Source organism: Trifolium pratense, linkage group LG4, assembly GCF_020283565.1.
Source record: "Trifolium pratense cultivar HEN17-A07 linkage group LG4, ARS_RC_1.1, whole genome shotgun sequence".
In the NCBI taxonomy this organism is placed as follows: domain Eukaryota; kingdom Viridiplantae; phylum Streptophyta; class Magnoliopsida; order Fabales; family Fabaceae; genus Trifolium; species Trifolium pratense.
In genome coordinates this window covers 41452419-41468081 of record NC_060062.1, presented here as the reverse complement: position 1 = coordinate 41468081, position 15663 = coordinate 41452419, and the positions used below count along the sequence as shown (strand labels likewise).

General features: G+C 34.2%; 2 protein-coding genes across 5 annotated transcripts; one reads left to right on the top strand and one right to left on the bottom strand.

The window, feature by feature from the left end:
* Positions 1-1504: 1504 nt before the first annotated feature.
* LOC123923753 (AUGMIN subunit 1-like) lies at positions 1505-4864 on the bottom strand. 4 transcript variants are annotated; one of them, XM_045976480.1, is made up of 6 exons: positions 4435-4864; positions 4198-4250; positions 3995-4129; positions 3354-3477; positions 1882-2019; positions 1505-1781 (listed from the first exon to the last, which is right to left on the bottom strand). In XM_045976480.1, the coding sequence occupies exons 1-6, from the start codon at positions 4675-4677 to the stop codon at positions 1674-1676; spliced, it is 801 nt and encodes a 266-aa protein (XP_045832436.1). In that variant the 5' UTR covers positions 4678-4864; the 3' UTR covers positions 1505-1673. The 4 variants fall into 4 exon arrangements, with proteins under 4 accessions (XP_045832436.1, XP_045832437.1, XP_045832434.1 ...); XM_045976481.1 differs by having other exon boundaries at positions 4441-4864; XM_045976478.1 differs by having other exon boundaries at positions 4198-4330; positions 4446-4863.
* Positions 4865-8238: 3374 nt separating this feature from the next.
* On the top strand, positions 8239-14434 carry LOC123923752. The gene is made up of 8 exons (XM_045976477.1): positions 8239-8641; positions 8735-8862; positions 9313-10216; positions 10981-11072; positions 11931-12005; positions 12655-12716; positions 12804-12873; positions 13211-14434. The coding sequence occupies exons 1-8, from the start codon at positions 8470-8472 to the stop codon at positions 14051-14053; spliced, it is 2346 nt and encodes a 781-aa protein (XP_045832433.1). The 5' UTR covers positions 8239-8469; the 3' UTR covers positions 14054-14434.
* Positions 14435-15663: the final 1229 nt, after the last annotated feature.

The window sequence follows — 15663 nt, the reverse complement described above, 5'->3', positions numbered from 1 at the left end:
ATATTTGAGTTGCATATATGCAATTCCTCAAAGTATGGATGACTGTTTCGTCTTCATTTCCACATATATGACAAATGGGCGAAATTCCCACTCCCCATCTGCTCCTGCGGTAGTTAGTCAGAAGGCGATCATGAGCGGCCAACCACATAAAAGTTTGAATTCTGTGTGGTCCTTTCCAATTCCAAATCCCGGTCCAGTCCCTATTTATATGGTGAACATTCTCCCGTTGCAAATCATAAGCACTCTGAACAGTAAAATGTCGAGTATTTGTGCCTTTCCATCCTATAGAGTCTGGCCCATCTGTGTCTCTAGGTGCAGGAAGGGCAACCAATTGGTTCACGATGTTGGTTGGCAAATTATTATTCAAGAAATTAAGATCCCAGTTTCCTTCATCTGTTAAAACATCTTTTACAACAAGAGTCGAATCAATCAGTTGGTTGGTAGCTCTCGTCATGAGAGAAGATCCATCAGGCGCCCATCTATCCATCCAAAAGTTAGTGTGATTACCATCCCCTAACTGTAAAACCGTATACTGTTGGAATTGATCCCAAATACCTGTTAAAGCTTTCCATTGGGGCGAGTCACAAGGTTGAGAATTTATAGAAACCCGAAGATCCTTATTACGACCATACTTGCCATATAGGACCTTACACCATAAATCCTCTGGCCTATTAATGATATTCCAGGGCATCTTCATGGCCTATTGATTCCTTGATTATATTTAAGTTAAAACAAGATAATTACATGTGTCTTCTCTTTAGGTCCATGTGTTTCTTCTTTTTTCCTTGAATTTTCTTTTTTTATCCTTCAATAAAAACTTCGATTTCTGTTTATCAATTTTTTTTTGCCTTGAAAAAAACTTCGGTTTCTGCGTTCCGAATTTTTTTCAAGAGCAAAATTGGAAATCCAAGCGAAAAAAAGAAACACGGAGAGAAGCTATCGCACATGAATAAACCGAAGATTCGTTTGTAGTTGTCTTATTCATAACTCTAACGGTCACTTTATCTAAAAATTTACTTATAAATCCATGCTCGAATTTAAATTGAAATATAAAATTTATTAAACAAATAAAAAATTAGGTAAGAATGCATAAAAAAAAAAGGTAAGAAATAATATACAAGAGCTAGAAGTTATCCTATGGCTCAACTTTAATTTATCGATGCTTGTATTTTTGTAAACCTAGTTCAGTTCGTAGTCACATCACAAATCTCATTCTTATTTGAATTTCCATATCCCACACAAGACACGAAGATGGTGGATTGATTGTAGAGGATGAAAGAGTGAATGAGTTTATGAGAATCGATAGAATAGAAAGATGGACATGTCATTTAAAATAAAAAACTTTTACCCTAAACCGTCCATTTTAATCTAAAGGTTGTTATATATTGTTATCATTCTCATATAAGATAAGATAGTCATTCTCATGTGATATAATTTGAGGAGTCATTTAAGCTTATTTTAATTTTTTAAAATTAAATACACAATTTCTAATACAATATTTCTATGAGTGGTCAATGTCCGTCAATTGAAGCACAAATATATCATTGTAGGCAGTATACATTTTTAGCCTGGTTTACAGAAGCTTGTTGTCAAAAAAAAAAAAAACAATAATAATACAGAAGCTTAAAACCAAACCCAAAATATATGCTTAGAAATTACAATAGTACTATATATCACCCCGAATTTGAAAGTGCTGTTTGCAATACATCTTCAAGATGCTTCTCAGCAGCAGCATATTGCCTTTTTTTATCTTCAATTGCTAAGGCAGCCAGCGCTTTATCCTGGATAATCCCAACCCACAGAAAAGTAAGAATAATCTCAACAAAGTTCTATATTACTTCCAAACTAAAACAAACAGAAAACATGAGAAATATGAAATACCGGAGGCAAGTCTTGGTAGCTCCTTAGAGTATCAAGGATGGGCTTAGTTTTCTTTTCCAGCTCCTTCCTATGCTCAGCCATGTCAACCAAAACCCTATGGCTAACCTCTGGGGAATAGCCCGTATGGTTGAGCACCGCCTGCACCATGTTATTCAGGATTCAAAAGATCAAAATATAAAAATCACAATATAAAGACAGTTGTAAATAAAATTTAGTCAGTTTATAATATGTTATCTGCCAAAGACTATAAAAATTAATATTTCCATGAGATTGTGTAACTGAGATTTTGGAAAATGCCATTTGATTGGTTGCATTACATTTAGACACTGTATAAGTAAATCTTAAAATTGACTATAGCAATTTATTTCTTAACAGGCAAAGTTGGTAATTAGAAGTGATTCAAAAAAGAAGTGATGTAAATATCGCCTGCAATGTCTAGACACCTAAACAACGCTGTTTTCTTTCTTCCAATGGCTGTTTTTAAATGCCACTCACAAAGTTAAAGGGACTAAGGCACTACCCAATAAACTTCTTGGCTTTTGTATAGAAAGTAATATAGTATAATCGGTGTCTACTCTATTAATGGGAGAGGGACAGGCTCTCGAATTCCTGTAAATCTATAACTTTGGCAATGTCAACTCTGCAACTAGCCACTTCAATTCTGTACTCTAACTCAGTGGATTGAAAATCTTTGTTTCTTGAGAATTTCATCAATAATACTGCCTCGGTTCAGTTAGTTTTTAATTATTGATTTACACGTGCCTTCTTCCATCCAAATTTATACATGACCTTCCCTTCCCTCTAGACTCTAATTGCTTAGCTTCTCTAATTGTTCCTAATTGAATACAATTCTAGATAACTGATTGGCTTCTCTGATTGTCCCTCAATCATTTTATCCTAAAAACCTCCATGAAATGAATCGTCAATTCAATATACAATCTGATTTTATGTCAGATTTAGAAAGCAGCAACTAAATCAATAAGCATATTAAAAAATGTGTTATACTTTCTCTTTTCATATTACAGTTTGGCAAATCCATCATCCGACAAAAATTACAGCAAAAATACACTAACCAAATTATATTGCATTGCAGTGTATCTACCACAGTCTTGAATGATAGAAGTTTGTGACAGGAATACATTAAACAGAAAAACACACAAGTATGAAAAGTTGTTGTACTTTGTTTATGGCTTTTTGTTTCTTTTGTTCAAGTTACTTTTGTTTTTTCAACATTCTAGATTTATGCAATAAAGCTAGCTTAATGAGTAGAGGATAATTCATTACTTTTGTTTTTCCGTCCTTTTTTTCTAAATATATCTCTTGCATGCTAAGATAACACTGCTGCTTTTTATCTAACAATAACATCAAATACATTCACCCACATTCCCTGTTACTCTCAAACACATATCAACTTAAGAACAAAATTCATTAACACCCCCTCCACCCTCAAAAAGAAAACAAAATCTTTGTACCTTATAGTTGGCAGCTTGTTGCATGTACTGCCTTTCTTTTGCAGCCATCACTTGCAAGTTTGTGCTCCAACTTTCCATCTGAGCCTCACACGGAACTACTTCATCTTCCAATTGGGCTAATGTTCTGCACAGACATTGCGTCATGCTAAACAAGTGAGGAACAAAAGAACATTGTATGTCAAAAGCTAGGAGCTTTTGTCCCCTAGAGCGCATTACTGTAGTTTTTGATAGAAAATTAAAACTTTCTAGTTTAATTTCGAGTTCCTAATGCATTCTACTCTTACTTATATGTAGTATTTTCACAAAAGTTTTCTACAATCTACATTTCGCTCTATTGATACTAATGTATAATTCTTCAAATTATTTAATACCAAGCAAAACTTTTTAGTCCTGCCAAAGCAAAGACATTTGTTATAAATTCCTCAATTATCTTTATCTTTATTTCTAAAAGTTGTCAAATAATTTCCTAATAGGAAAAAATAGGATGTTACATTATGGTTATATATTAAAAATGGAAGATATATAAGGAAAAAGCATAATACATTTCAATTTTCAATTCCACTACCCATAACTAGAAGAGAACACACTTCACTCACAGAATGCACAAGAAGTTAATTCATTTTGAAATTTGAACAACGTACCTTTTCAAATATGTTAGCCTAGCTATAGCCTTTCTAGTATAATCGAGAAGAAACTTCGACTCCTTATGCACTTTGGCCCTTTTTTCTTCCACACCAGTCTTCCTCAGGGAAATATCACCCATTGCCACAAGAAAGCTAAAAAAGCAAATTTAATAATTGCTAAAATTAAACAAGCAAACAAAAATAGTTAGATTGAAACACACCTACTAAGTTCAGTATCTCTTATATTCAACAAATCGGCGACGTTTGCAAGAACCTGCGCAGACGCAACAACATTGGATGGTAAACTCTCCTGTGCCAAACCTACATTTTCCAGAATCTCTCTAATCCTAGCAGCTGCAATGCGAAATCAAATTAAGAAAGAGGAATTGATTATCATTAATCTAATATAACCTAACCTAACCTAACCCTAATTTGTAGTAATTAATGGAAGTGATTACCTTTACCTTACCTTGGGATCTATATTCAGAGGCTTTGAGACGGAAATCACGAGCGACGAGACGTGCGGCTTCGTCTTTAGATTTGGAGAGGGTTGAGAGATGATGCAAGTGAGAAACACTGCGTGGAGTGTATTCGAATTCGGGAACGGGTTTTCCTGCAACTTCGAAGGTTTTTGCTAGCCATTCTTTTACATCACTGATTCCAGATACTTCTGTTGACAACTGTGTCTCTTGATCTGTCATTGATCAACGTTGATTCTTACCTAACAATATTACTTTTGGTAAAGTAATATTAGAAGGTTGCGAGATTGAGAAATGCTTGAAACTCAGCTAGACGCACTTTTGGAAAGGTGAAACGGCGGTACAAAGATCTGTTTGTTTTGTGGTTGAATTGAATGAACAGATACTTTAACTTCTGTTATTCACAGCAGTCTTTGCCGTTATCTTTAAACTGGTAGTGAAAAATAAAAAATAATACTTCTTCTGTACCAAAATAAATGATCTATTTAATCAATCATCAAAATCACTCCGAAATTAATCAATTGAGATGAATGAAATAAACTTTTCATTATTGCTCACAAAAGAAAATGATTAGTTATTGTTACAAGAGTTGAGTGCTCAACATATAGGATTAAGATTTGCTGTTTTAGCAAAATCACACAATTTCACACTATTTTTATCTAAGCCGTCAATGTGAGATATGACAGTTTAGATTAAAATTGTGTCTTTTCAGCAATATTGATTACAATCGTTGATTTTTTATCGAATGACATATATCAATTACGACTTTACTCATAAATCACCTGCAGATGTACCATGTTATCTTTTAATGTTTTGGAAAATAATTGTAACGACAATGATGACTGATAAAAGATCAATGAAGAAATGATGTTTGATTTAGGATTTTCATTTGGGAGGATTTTGATGACAAATTTTAATCTTATTTTCTTATATTTCATTTGGTTACGTGGCATAGGTTTTTGAAAGAAAAATGACACGTTATGGTGAACTAACAGTCCATTTCACCAACAACAAACAATTTTATGATAAAAGTTAACATTAGAGACTAGTACGACTAACATAAATTAAACTCAGGGAGTTTAAAATGTGTTTTTTTTAATGATTCATGAATTATTATGACAACAAGCCTTCTCTTCTGTTTGTTTATCTCCTCCTCCTCAGCTGTCAAAAAGGGTCGGGCTATCGGGCCGGCCCATTAACCCTATCATTTTACACGGACGGGCTTCATAAAAAGGGACCCGGGCCTTATCGAGTCGAACCTTATCGGGTCAGGCTTTTTCATGGGCCGGCCCACAGGTTTTTGGGCCGGCCCCTTAAAGAATTTAAAAAATTATTTTAAAAAAATTTATAATCTTTTTATTGTTATATTTTGGTCCTATTTTTATGCATAAAATTATATATAATTTTTTATTATTATTTCTGTTGTTTTATTGTTATTATTTGTGTTTTGTTCTTATCTATAATCTATTTTATTCCTATATTTAAGCATATCATCTTTTTATATTTTTTTTAATTTTTTTTTGTGCAATTACAGCGAAGGATATAAAACTTGGAATATGGTTATTTTAAGCCTATCACATTTTTATTGTATTTATTTTGTATTCTTTTATATATATAGGGGGCTGCTAATTTAGACCCAGTTGGGTCTAAATTAGCAAAGTGCACATTTTCAGTTGGACCAAAATACCCATTCTTTTTAATTAATTAACCAAATTACCATCAATGGACGCGGATCCAGTGTCGCGCGCGTACCGCAGGACCATGGTTACAGGCCGTTGATTTCCATCAGACAACCAAGATCTGATCTCATCAAGACTGTCTGATCAATCAGACAGCCCAGATCATCCGAATCCATCAGATTCCAGCGCGTGCACCACACTGGATTACACCCTGGAGAGAGAAGAATCTACTTTTTAAAAGCAGGACACATGTCGCTGTCTGATTGGCTGGGCGTGATTTTTTTCCATTTAATACTTTGAACTCAATTATTTCGTTGTAAATTAATTTTTTATTTTTTTTTTATACCAAAATTCATAATTTTTTTTTCTCTACAAATAGAGACTTGGTTCGTTTGATTTGGACACAGAAAAAAAAACCCAATTTTTCACTATCTTAATCTCATTTTTCACTACCTTACATCAACTCACTGAAACCATTCTACCAGGAAAATGGTTTCAGAGTACAAATCTCTGAAACCATTCTACCAGCTAAATGGTTTCAGAAGCAAATAACTAAGAATCAACTTACTGAAACCATTCTACCAGCAAAATGGTTTCAGAAGCAAACACAATTAATAAATTACTCACTGAAACCATTCTACCAGTAAAATAGTTTCAGAGTACAACTATGTGCAACCATTCTACAAGCTAAATGGTTTCAGAAGCAAATAACTAATAATCAACTTACTGAAACCATTCTACCAGCAAAATGGTTTCAGATTACAACTCTCTGAAACCATTGTACCAGATAAATGGTTTCAGAAGCAAACACAATTAATAAATTACTCATTGAAACCATTCTACCAGTAAAATGGTTTCAGAATACAACTATGTGCAACCATTCTACCAGTAAAATGGTTTAAGAAGCAAACATTAGTTTTTAATTACCGTTTTATCTCATTTAATTAACTAAAAATAGTTTCAGGTCTCCAAAAATTTCATAAAATATACCAAAAGTTCCAGAATATTATCTACTATTTTCCTGGTATAATGGTTTCAGTGAGTTGGTTGAGTGGTGCGTGTTAAATTACAACACACAAGTAACGTATTTAGTAGACAAAAAATGAGATTAAGGTAGTGAAAAATTGCATTTTTTTTTCGGTGTCCAAATCAAACGAACCAAGTCTCTATTTGTAGAAAAAAAAATTATGAATTTGGTATAAAAAAAAAAAAAAAAAATTAATTTACAACGAAATAATTGAGTTCAAAGTATTAAATGAACAAAAATCACGTCCAGCCAACCATTGTGTGACACGTGTCCTACTTTTAAAAAGCAAATTTTTCTCTCTCCAGGGTGTAATCCAGTGTGGCGCACGCGCTGGAATCTGATGGATCAGGATGATCTGGGCTGTCGGATTGATCAGACAGTCTTGATGAGATCAGATCTTGGCTGTCTGATGGAAATCAACGGTCTGTAACCATGGTCCTTCGGTACGCGCGCGATACTGGATCCGCGTCTATTAATGGGTATTTTGGTTAATTAATTAAAAAGAATGGGTATTTTGGTCCAATTGAAAAGGTGCACCTTGCTAACTTAGACCTAACTAGGGTCTAAGTTAGAAAACCCCATATATATATATATATATATATTTGTTACTTAAATTACAATGGATGAATGAAAGATATAAAACTTTGAATTTTTTTGGTAGTAATAATAATAATATGACAAAAAACTTATTGGATTAGAATGTGAATATTTGTTTGTTTGTTTGATGAGGATAAAGAGAAAGATATTGTTGTTTGGAAGATTATGTGAGAAAATATAGGGATACGAATTACCTTCTTAAAGATTTAGTTGAGAAATATAACATAAATTTAGTAGAATATATATATTTTTTTTCAAAAAAAAAAAAATATAAAAAATGAGTAGGCCGGCCCATCAGGCCATGGCCATGTAGATTTTTGCTTATCGGGTCGGGCTAAGCGGGCCGAACCATGAAGTTAACGGGCCGGGCTGGCCACCCCTTTATTTGACCGGGCCCCTAAGGCCGGGCCGTGCCGGACCGGCCCCTTTGACAGCTCTGCTCCTCATATGTTGTAACATGTCATCAACAAAAATTGGGCTTTTTTCACAACCCGGTCCATTAATGTTGATATGCTATTCGGGCCTAATCACAGGCTATACTTTATTCGGATCGGAGAGAGAATATCCTATCGGGTCGGGTAATAACCCACAGTAGGTCCCGCTTTTGCGTTCCATCTTCACCGCCATTGAAACACAAATTTACAACACAAAGAAAGCACGCACGCTCCAATAACAAACTGTGATTCTGATTATCCTTGGAAGCAAACAAAAATGGGCGGTGGGAGTCGAAGAGGAAGAGGTAGAGGAAGATCCAACACCAGCGGCAGCGGTAGTGGTGGTAACCCTAAAAGTCGCAAAAGAGGTTCACTCGCTAGAGAATCACTTTTCATCGAAGGTGGATTCTTATCCGATTGGTCTCCTTCCTCCTCCAACCGCAATTCAGGTTTCATTTGATTTGTTATTCAACCATTTGTTTCATTTGATTTATTTTTTTGGTTGCAATTTGTGTTCTTATATGATTTGTTTTGGATTTCAGGTAGAAGTGGTGGTTCCAATAACAAATCTGGGAGTCTACGTAGAGAAGAATCCTCTGGTTCTAAAAGTGTATTTGCAAAATCTTTGGGGAATACTATTGGATTCAATTATTCTTCACTTCATGTTCAGGTTTGTTTTATTGCTTAGCCAAATGGAAGAAATAGGAAAACGAGTTTTTATGTTTCCATTTTCCATCATGCAACAAGTAATTTAATAGTGTCCATAGGTTGCTAATGCTAGGTGATTAGGAATTTTCTATATAAATATATTCATTAATTTCAACATTAAATTAGATAGATCATAGATTATATAATGTTTTGATTAGTATGTGTATGCACGATTTTTGTGAGTGCATTTGCTTATGTACATAAATATCTGAGAGGAATATAGTATTATTTATCAGAAAATCTACCACTTATGAAACTCGGAAGTTAAAAATTGTTTATCTTTGAACTTAGCCATTAGCATAGTTTTATTGGATGTCTCTGATTATAAATGCGCTTGCTTAATTTAATTGAGATCAGATAAGCTATGTCCATAGTTGCTTCAGAGTAACGTGCATTTATCGGTATATACCAGGAGGTCTCGCGTGTTAGGATTGGGAACAACAATGAAGATAGTAATTTGAAGCAGCCGGTCCAACCTTTTGTTTTGGTGGATTCCCAGAAGAATAAAATTGTTGCTCACGAAGATCAGACACCTCCTTCAAAGCAGAACAGTGTGGAATATACCTACGGTTATGGTGATTTTGTTTTGGGAGGTAGCTCTCATAGAGGACTAGGTTTCGCTGCTGAAGATGAACATGAGGAAACTCCAAGCGGCATTGGCACATCATCTGAACAGATGCTACAATCAACCCCAGTTTTAGATTCATCATCCTTTGAAAAAGATGTTGGTTCTGATAAGGGCATCAATTGTGAGTTAAACAATCAGATGGACGAAGACTTGCCATCAAATTTGTCTTCTAGGAAAAATTCAGGGTTTCTTTCCATCGGAGGTCTTAAGTTATACACCGAGGACATTTCAGATATTGAAAGTGAAGAAAATGACATTGAAGAGTCATCTGATGAGGATGGGTCTTCTGAGCAAGACGATAGCAATTATTCTGAAGACATGTCTGACAGTGATTCAGACATTGATGAAGAGGTTGCTGAAGATTATTTGGAAGGAGTTGGTGGTAGTGAAAACATCATTGATGCAAAATGGTTGCTAGACCCTGTTTTGGATGAGTCTGATGATGATAGTTCTTCCAGCGGCAGCTATGGTGAGGCTTTGGAGAAGTTGGGTGGCATTTCCCTTCAAGAAGCCTCAAGGGAATATGGCATGAAGAAAGCCCAACCATGGAGGAAACGATCTGTAAAGAAGGCTGTTCCTTTTTCTCTGGACGACCTAATGCTAGAAAATGATCCAAGAACTATTTTTGCTAAAAAGATGCATCTTACTCGGTGTCCTCAGAAGAGTAAAGCCTCCAAAAGAATTCATGGTATGACTATTCTGCATCCACCTATGTATGCTTTAATTTAAGTAAACCTTTTTGGCTCATTGAAAATGCATTCTACATTTTGAACCTCAAAAGCATCGAGTTTTTCTTCAATCAAAGGATGATATAGCCACAAATATCCTTGCATTGATGTCATTAATTACCTGTAAATTTTAAATCCCTATATTATTTTGGCTGGATTGTTGAAATAGTGGGGCTGTGAAGCAGTTGTATGTTTAATCTGTGTATGCATTTATCTTTTGACTTGATGCCTGACCTTTGAATTCCAAAAATACTATGTCAGATTGTATACTATTTTTTAAATAAAAATGGTTGAAGTTATGGAAACATGGTAAAAGCTCATGAGAGTTTGTCTATAAAACAGTTAGAACAGCTGTAACAAACCGTAACTGTGAACAGTTAGAACAGATGTAACAAACTGACTGACAAATGTCAGTCAGCTTTGACTTTGTCACCTGCTATAACAGGTCCATGTGTAAACTATATATAGGAAACTCACAGTTGTAAATTTGTAATCATTCATTCGTTCAATAATCAATCAATAATATTTTAGTTCAGATCAAGATTCCAAGAAAATTATGAACACATGGCAGAATTCTAACAAGATTCTACATCCATGTACGTTTAACTGGAAATGGTTGAACTTCATATGAATGAATTCTAGATATTGGAAAAACACCCCTTTGCGTGCTAACCCACGGTATGGAATCCCAGCCACTCGTTTTGCTAACACAGATTATGTACAGGTGAAAAAAAGAAATTTCGTAAAGAAAGGATTGCTGTCAAGCGTAGAGAGAGAATGCTACACCGCGGTGTTGATCTTGAGAAAATTAATTCGGTATGGATTTCATCACCAATTATAGTTGTTTAATGGGCTCTGGCCTTACTATTTCTAATACAGTTTTCTTTTGTTTACCCTTACCCTCTCCTTATCTTTCATGCACACTTATTTGTATTCTTAATCATCTGGTGACCAACCCTTTACTTAATCATGTTACCTGTAATTTTCCTTTTTAATCTTGACTGGATGGAAGGTCTTGTAATTATAGTTAAAAAGGTGTGTGATAAGATAAATATATACTTACCGATTTATGTGTTATTTTATATCTCTTCTTGTACTGTTGGAGTGTGGGATATGGGAGCATACATTTATGACAGGTAACAGTTTTTGTGTGTTGCATTACATATATAGTCATTGTAGGAGGAGTATGCCTTTGAGAGAGCCATCAAAAGGAAGAATTGCAAAATGAGATATTGTATGAGCATTTAAATTCACTTCATTGTTTTTGTAATACTTGTCACTTTGTGTTATAGACATAGTCAGAAACTACCAACATTCGGGGTTTATTAAGCTTTTAAGTTGTATACTTTGCATTAATGCACCAGATCAAAAAAATTATGAAGGTGTTACTGTTGTCTGTAATGGAAGAATACAAAAGAATGTGCAATGTTGTAGGACTCACGCTTCACTTCCCCTTATCCACCATGATTAGAATGAGTTCCCATCCTCATCTTCTTTTACTTTTTGTGCTTCTCAAAATGACAAATTTACTCCTCATTAATCTGAGTTTTGTGATTTATTGCTTTATACTAAATCATACTAGTATTTCTTTATCGAGTGCAACTTTTCTTCAAAGTTACCATGCTTCCCTTAGTTGGGGTTTCTGTCACTAACTTCTTTTTTTGGGGATTCTAGAAACTACAACAGATTGTTTTGGAGGAAGTGGACATGTTCTCTTTTCAGCCTATGCATTCTCGGGATTGCTCACAGGTAGGAATCCTTTCTGTCTGTATGCTGGTCTTTCTCACGAGTGTGCTATTTAAAATGAATACAGGCATCTGATTTATTTAGTATACTGGCTTCTTTTTATCTTGTCAAGGATGCATAGTTATTTTGATGATATTGACATAAGGTTCAGAAAGAAAAAAAAGTATATTTTCAAAAATACACTTAAACTGTACAAAAATAATATACAGTAGTGACCTTTTTTCTATTAGCGAAAATCCTTTATTAAGTTTATCAATATCATAAGAAATTGAAAAGGAGAAACAAATATTTATGTTTTATATTTGAAACGTTTAATTGTAGTATTTTAAATAAAATTTTGATGTTTGATTTCTAATTATTATTTTTTTTTTTAAATATAGATCTTACATTATGAAATTATAATTGAATGTAGATTTCTAATCCTACTCTATTTTTTCCACAACAAAACATAATTATTTCAAACCAATTCAAAATTTTGATAGAATTTATTTTAGTTCTAATTCTGATTCCAACAGCAGTCATAAGTGATTTTGGTACGTTGCAGTGTCGCACTAGTGACATGATATTCATCTATTTAATTTGTCATGTACTGGTGTCATCCTGTTTTGAACAGTGTTGACCCTGTAATGATCTCAGTTCTCAATGACTACAGGTGCAGCGGTTGGCAGGAGTTTATCAGTTGCGTAGTAGCAGCCAAGCTGCTGGGAAAAGAAGGTGATGATGATCTTCCTATATTTTAAAGAATTTATTGTAGTGTCTACAGTTGCAAATTTAATATATAGTCTGGATTTGTGGTTTCAGATTTGTGACTGTGATGCGAACACATTCTACATCAATGCCATCTCCAAGTGGTAGACAGCGCCTGGAAAAGGTTCCGTGGCATCACTATTTACATCTTTTTTTTTACTCAAATCACTAATTTCATCTTGAAATTTATTTATACATTGCATAGAATTTATGCTTCTCCTAATTTCATCCATACCCTTTGAGATACAGTGGGGCCCATCCTTTGCTTATTTTACCCACTCTTCCATCCCAATGCCATTGAAACTTCAAAACTGAAATTTGAAGCTTTTGATCATTCAACATTTGGATATTTATTTGAAACCTAAGGTTTTTTAACTGATATATCATAGACATGGTGTTTATAGGTTTTCAACCGTCTGTACTGTAAGTTTTTATAGCTCTGACTATTTCATGAACTTCAGTTGTTAGGAGTTGATGATGAGGAAGCTGATTTTTCTGTAATGGATCCTATGAACAACAAGTCGGTGAGTGCAGACAGAAGAAGACTGAGAAAGAAAAATGCTAAAAGGAATGATTTTAGACTGCAAGAACTTCAATCTGGCCAGAGCAAGACACCAAAGAACTCAGCCAGCAGAGGCAGCAGTAGAGTGAAGGACAAAAAAGGGAGCGGACAAAAAAGTTCATATGCTGATCAGCCACTGTCATTTGTATCAAGTGGCACAATCCACCCAGAAACTGTACAGGTTATAGCTGTTGATTCTGAAGAGACTGATAGTGCAACTAAGAAGGGTGCCACCAGCTCAGCTAATGCTGATATAGGTTCTTTTGAGGTACACACTACTGGTTTTGGTTCAAAAATGATGGCTAAAATGGGATTCACTGAAGGAGGAGGATTGGGGAAAAATGGTCAAGGTATAGCACAACCCATTGAGGTTATCCAAAGGCCCAAATCACTTGGTTTGGGTGTGGAATTCTCTAGCAACGTTGATGAGCCATCACCTAGGGACAAGGCTTTGAGTATTGGTACTTCTGAAAAGCGTGCCAAAAGCTTTTCAAGAATAGGTTCTTATGAAAAACATACAAAAGGCTCTTCAAGTTTTGGTTCCTTTGAAAAGCATACGAAAGGGTCTTCAACTTCAGGTGTTGGTTCTTTTGAAAAGCATACAAAAGGGTTTGGATCGAAGATGATGGCAAAGATGGGGTTTGTTGAAGGTTCTGGATTGGGAAGAGAATCACAAGGCATTACTGCTCCACTGGGTGCTGTTAGGTTACCAAAGTCACGAGGACTGGGCGCCAAAGGTTAATTTAGATGTCACTGTTCTAAATACCGGTCGTCGACCCAGTCAGAGCATTAAGTCGGTGGTCGGACTGGAGGGTCACTTACTGAACCGCATGACGAGAGGGTCATGTGTTTCCTATACGTTCCTTTCTAATTGTTTATTATTGCCCTAAATATTAATGATTCTGCATTGTAATTTAGCGTAACTGTGATTGTCTAAAGATCACTGTTATAATTATCTAGTTTAATTGCTTGTAGTTTTATAATTGTAGAAACAAAATAAGATAACTCGGTCCTACTTCTATGGAGGACATGTAGTTATGTTTTAGATTTTAAGATACCTGCTACATTGAATCTGAATTCTGACCAACTATTGAATGAACTCGTTGAGTTTTATGTTTCTGTATGATACTGTGCGGTGCCAATAGAATGGACAAATGATCTTCACAATTTGTATTATAATAATTAATTAGTGGATAGAGTTAAGACAAAATTTTAAGTAAGCAAAATGTAACTGTAAAATGAAAGTAAGTAAATGTGAGTTTGTAGTTAGTACTACCGCATCTGTTAGCAAATCATGAAAACTATTAGACACCAAGAAAATGATGCCAATGAAGCTATTCTCTCTTAAAAGTTAAAACCTTAATTCTTCAATAATGTTTTGGTTAATCTATCATCATCATAGCGATCATTTATGCCTTTCAGATATCAATTTAAACATGTCCTGTGTTTTGGACGAATGTTTTTCACTTGTTTGTAGTAGTATATCCAACTCACAGACAGCAAAACTAAAATAGTTTTTTCATTTATTATTTGGAATTTAATTATTTATTTAATATTTGGTATTTTGAGGGACAACATAACAATCCGACTAATGTAATTTCAACGCCTATGTTAACATAACATGCGTAACTGTACCCAAAAAAAAAAAAAAACATAACGTGTAACAAACTAAAAACTACTAGTAACATTATCTATTTTTAGAATTTTTTTTCCAAGTAGTTTAGTGGCTAGAATTTATTTTATAAGGTGAAATTATTTAAATTGTTACTATGTTATGATTTGTTAACTTACATATATATGTTATAAATTTTTTTACCTGCATTCAATCAAAATACGACGTGCAAATATTTATAAAATTATTTTACACATACGTCAAATAATATATTGACACATCATGTGATGTTTTTAAAACACGTGACATATCAGTATGTCATATTCATTAATTCATGTGACAACATATTATTAAAAACATATGTAAAATAATTTTACACTCATAGCAATTAAACTCTTTTACACCATTGATTTGTAACAATGAATCTCAATATTCATGGACAAAAATGTTTAGATCTGAGGTTGTCACGTTGACCAATTTGATTTCCACGTTCTGGCATTCTCCCATTTAGATCTAGAGTTCACCTCACCTAGCTTGGTGCAAAAGTTTCAAAATACTAACCCTTTACGTTAGTGTCAATTCAAAGAATACGTACATATAAAAATAAAGGGATATTTAAAATCACAACTTTAAACCTTATAACTTAAATCATAATTTTTTTATGCTCTCATTCGTAAGTTATAGTTTGTGCTCGAGAATATCAACTTAAACAAGTGAAGTTAGGTGATACCAATTTACAT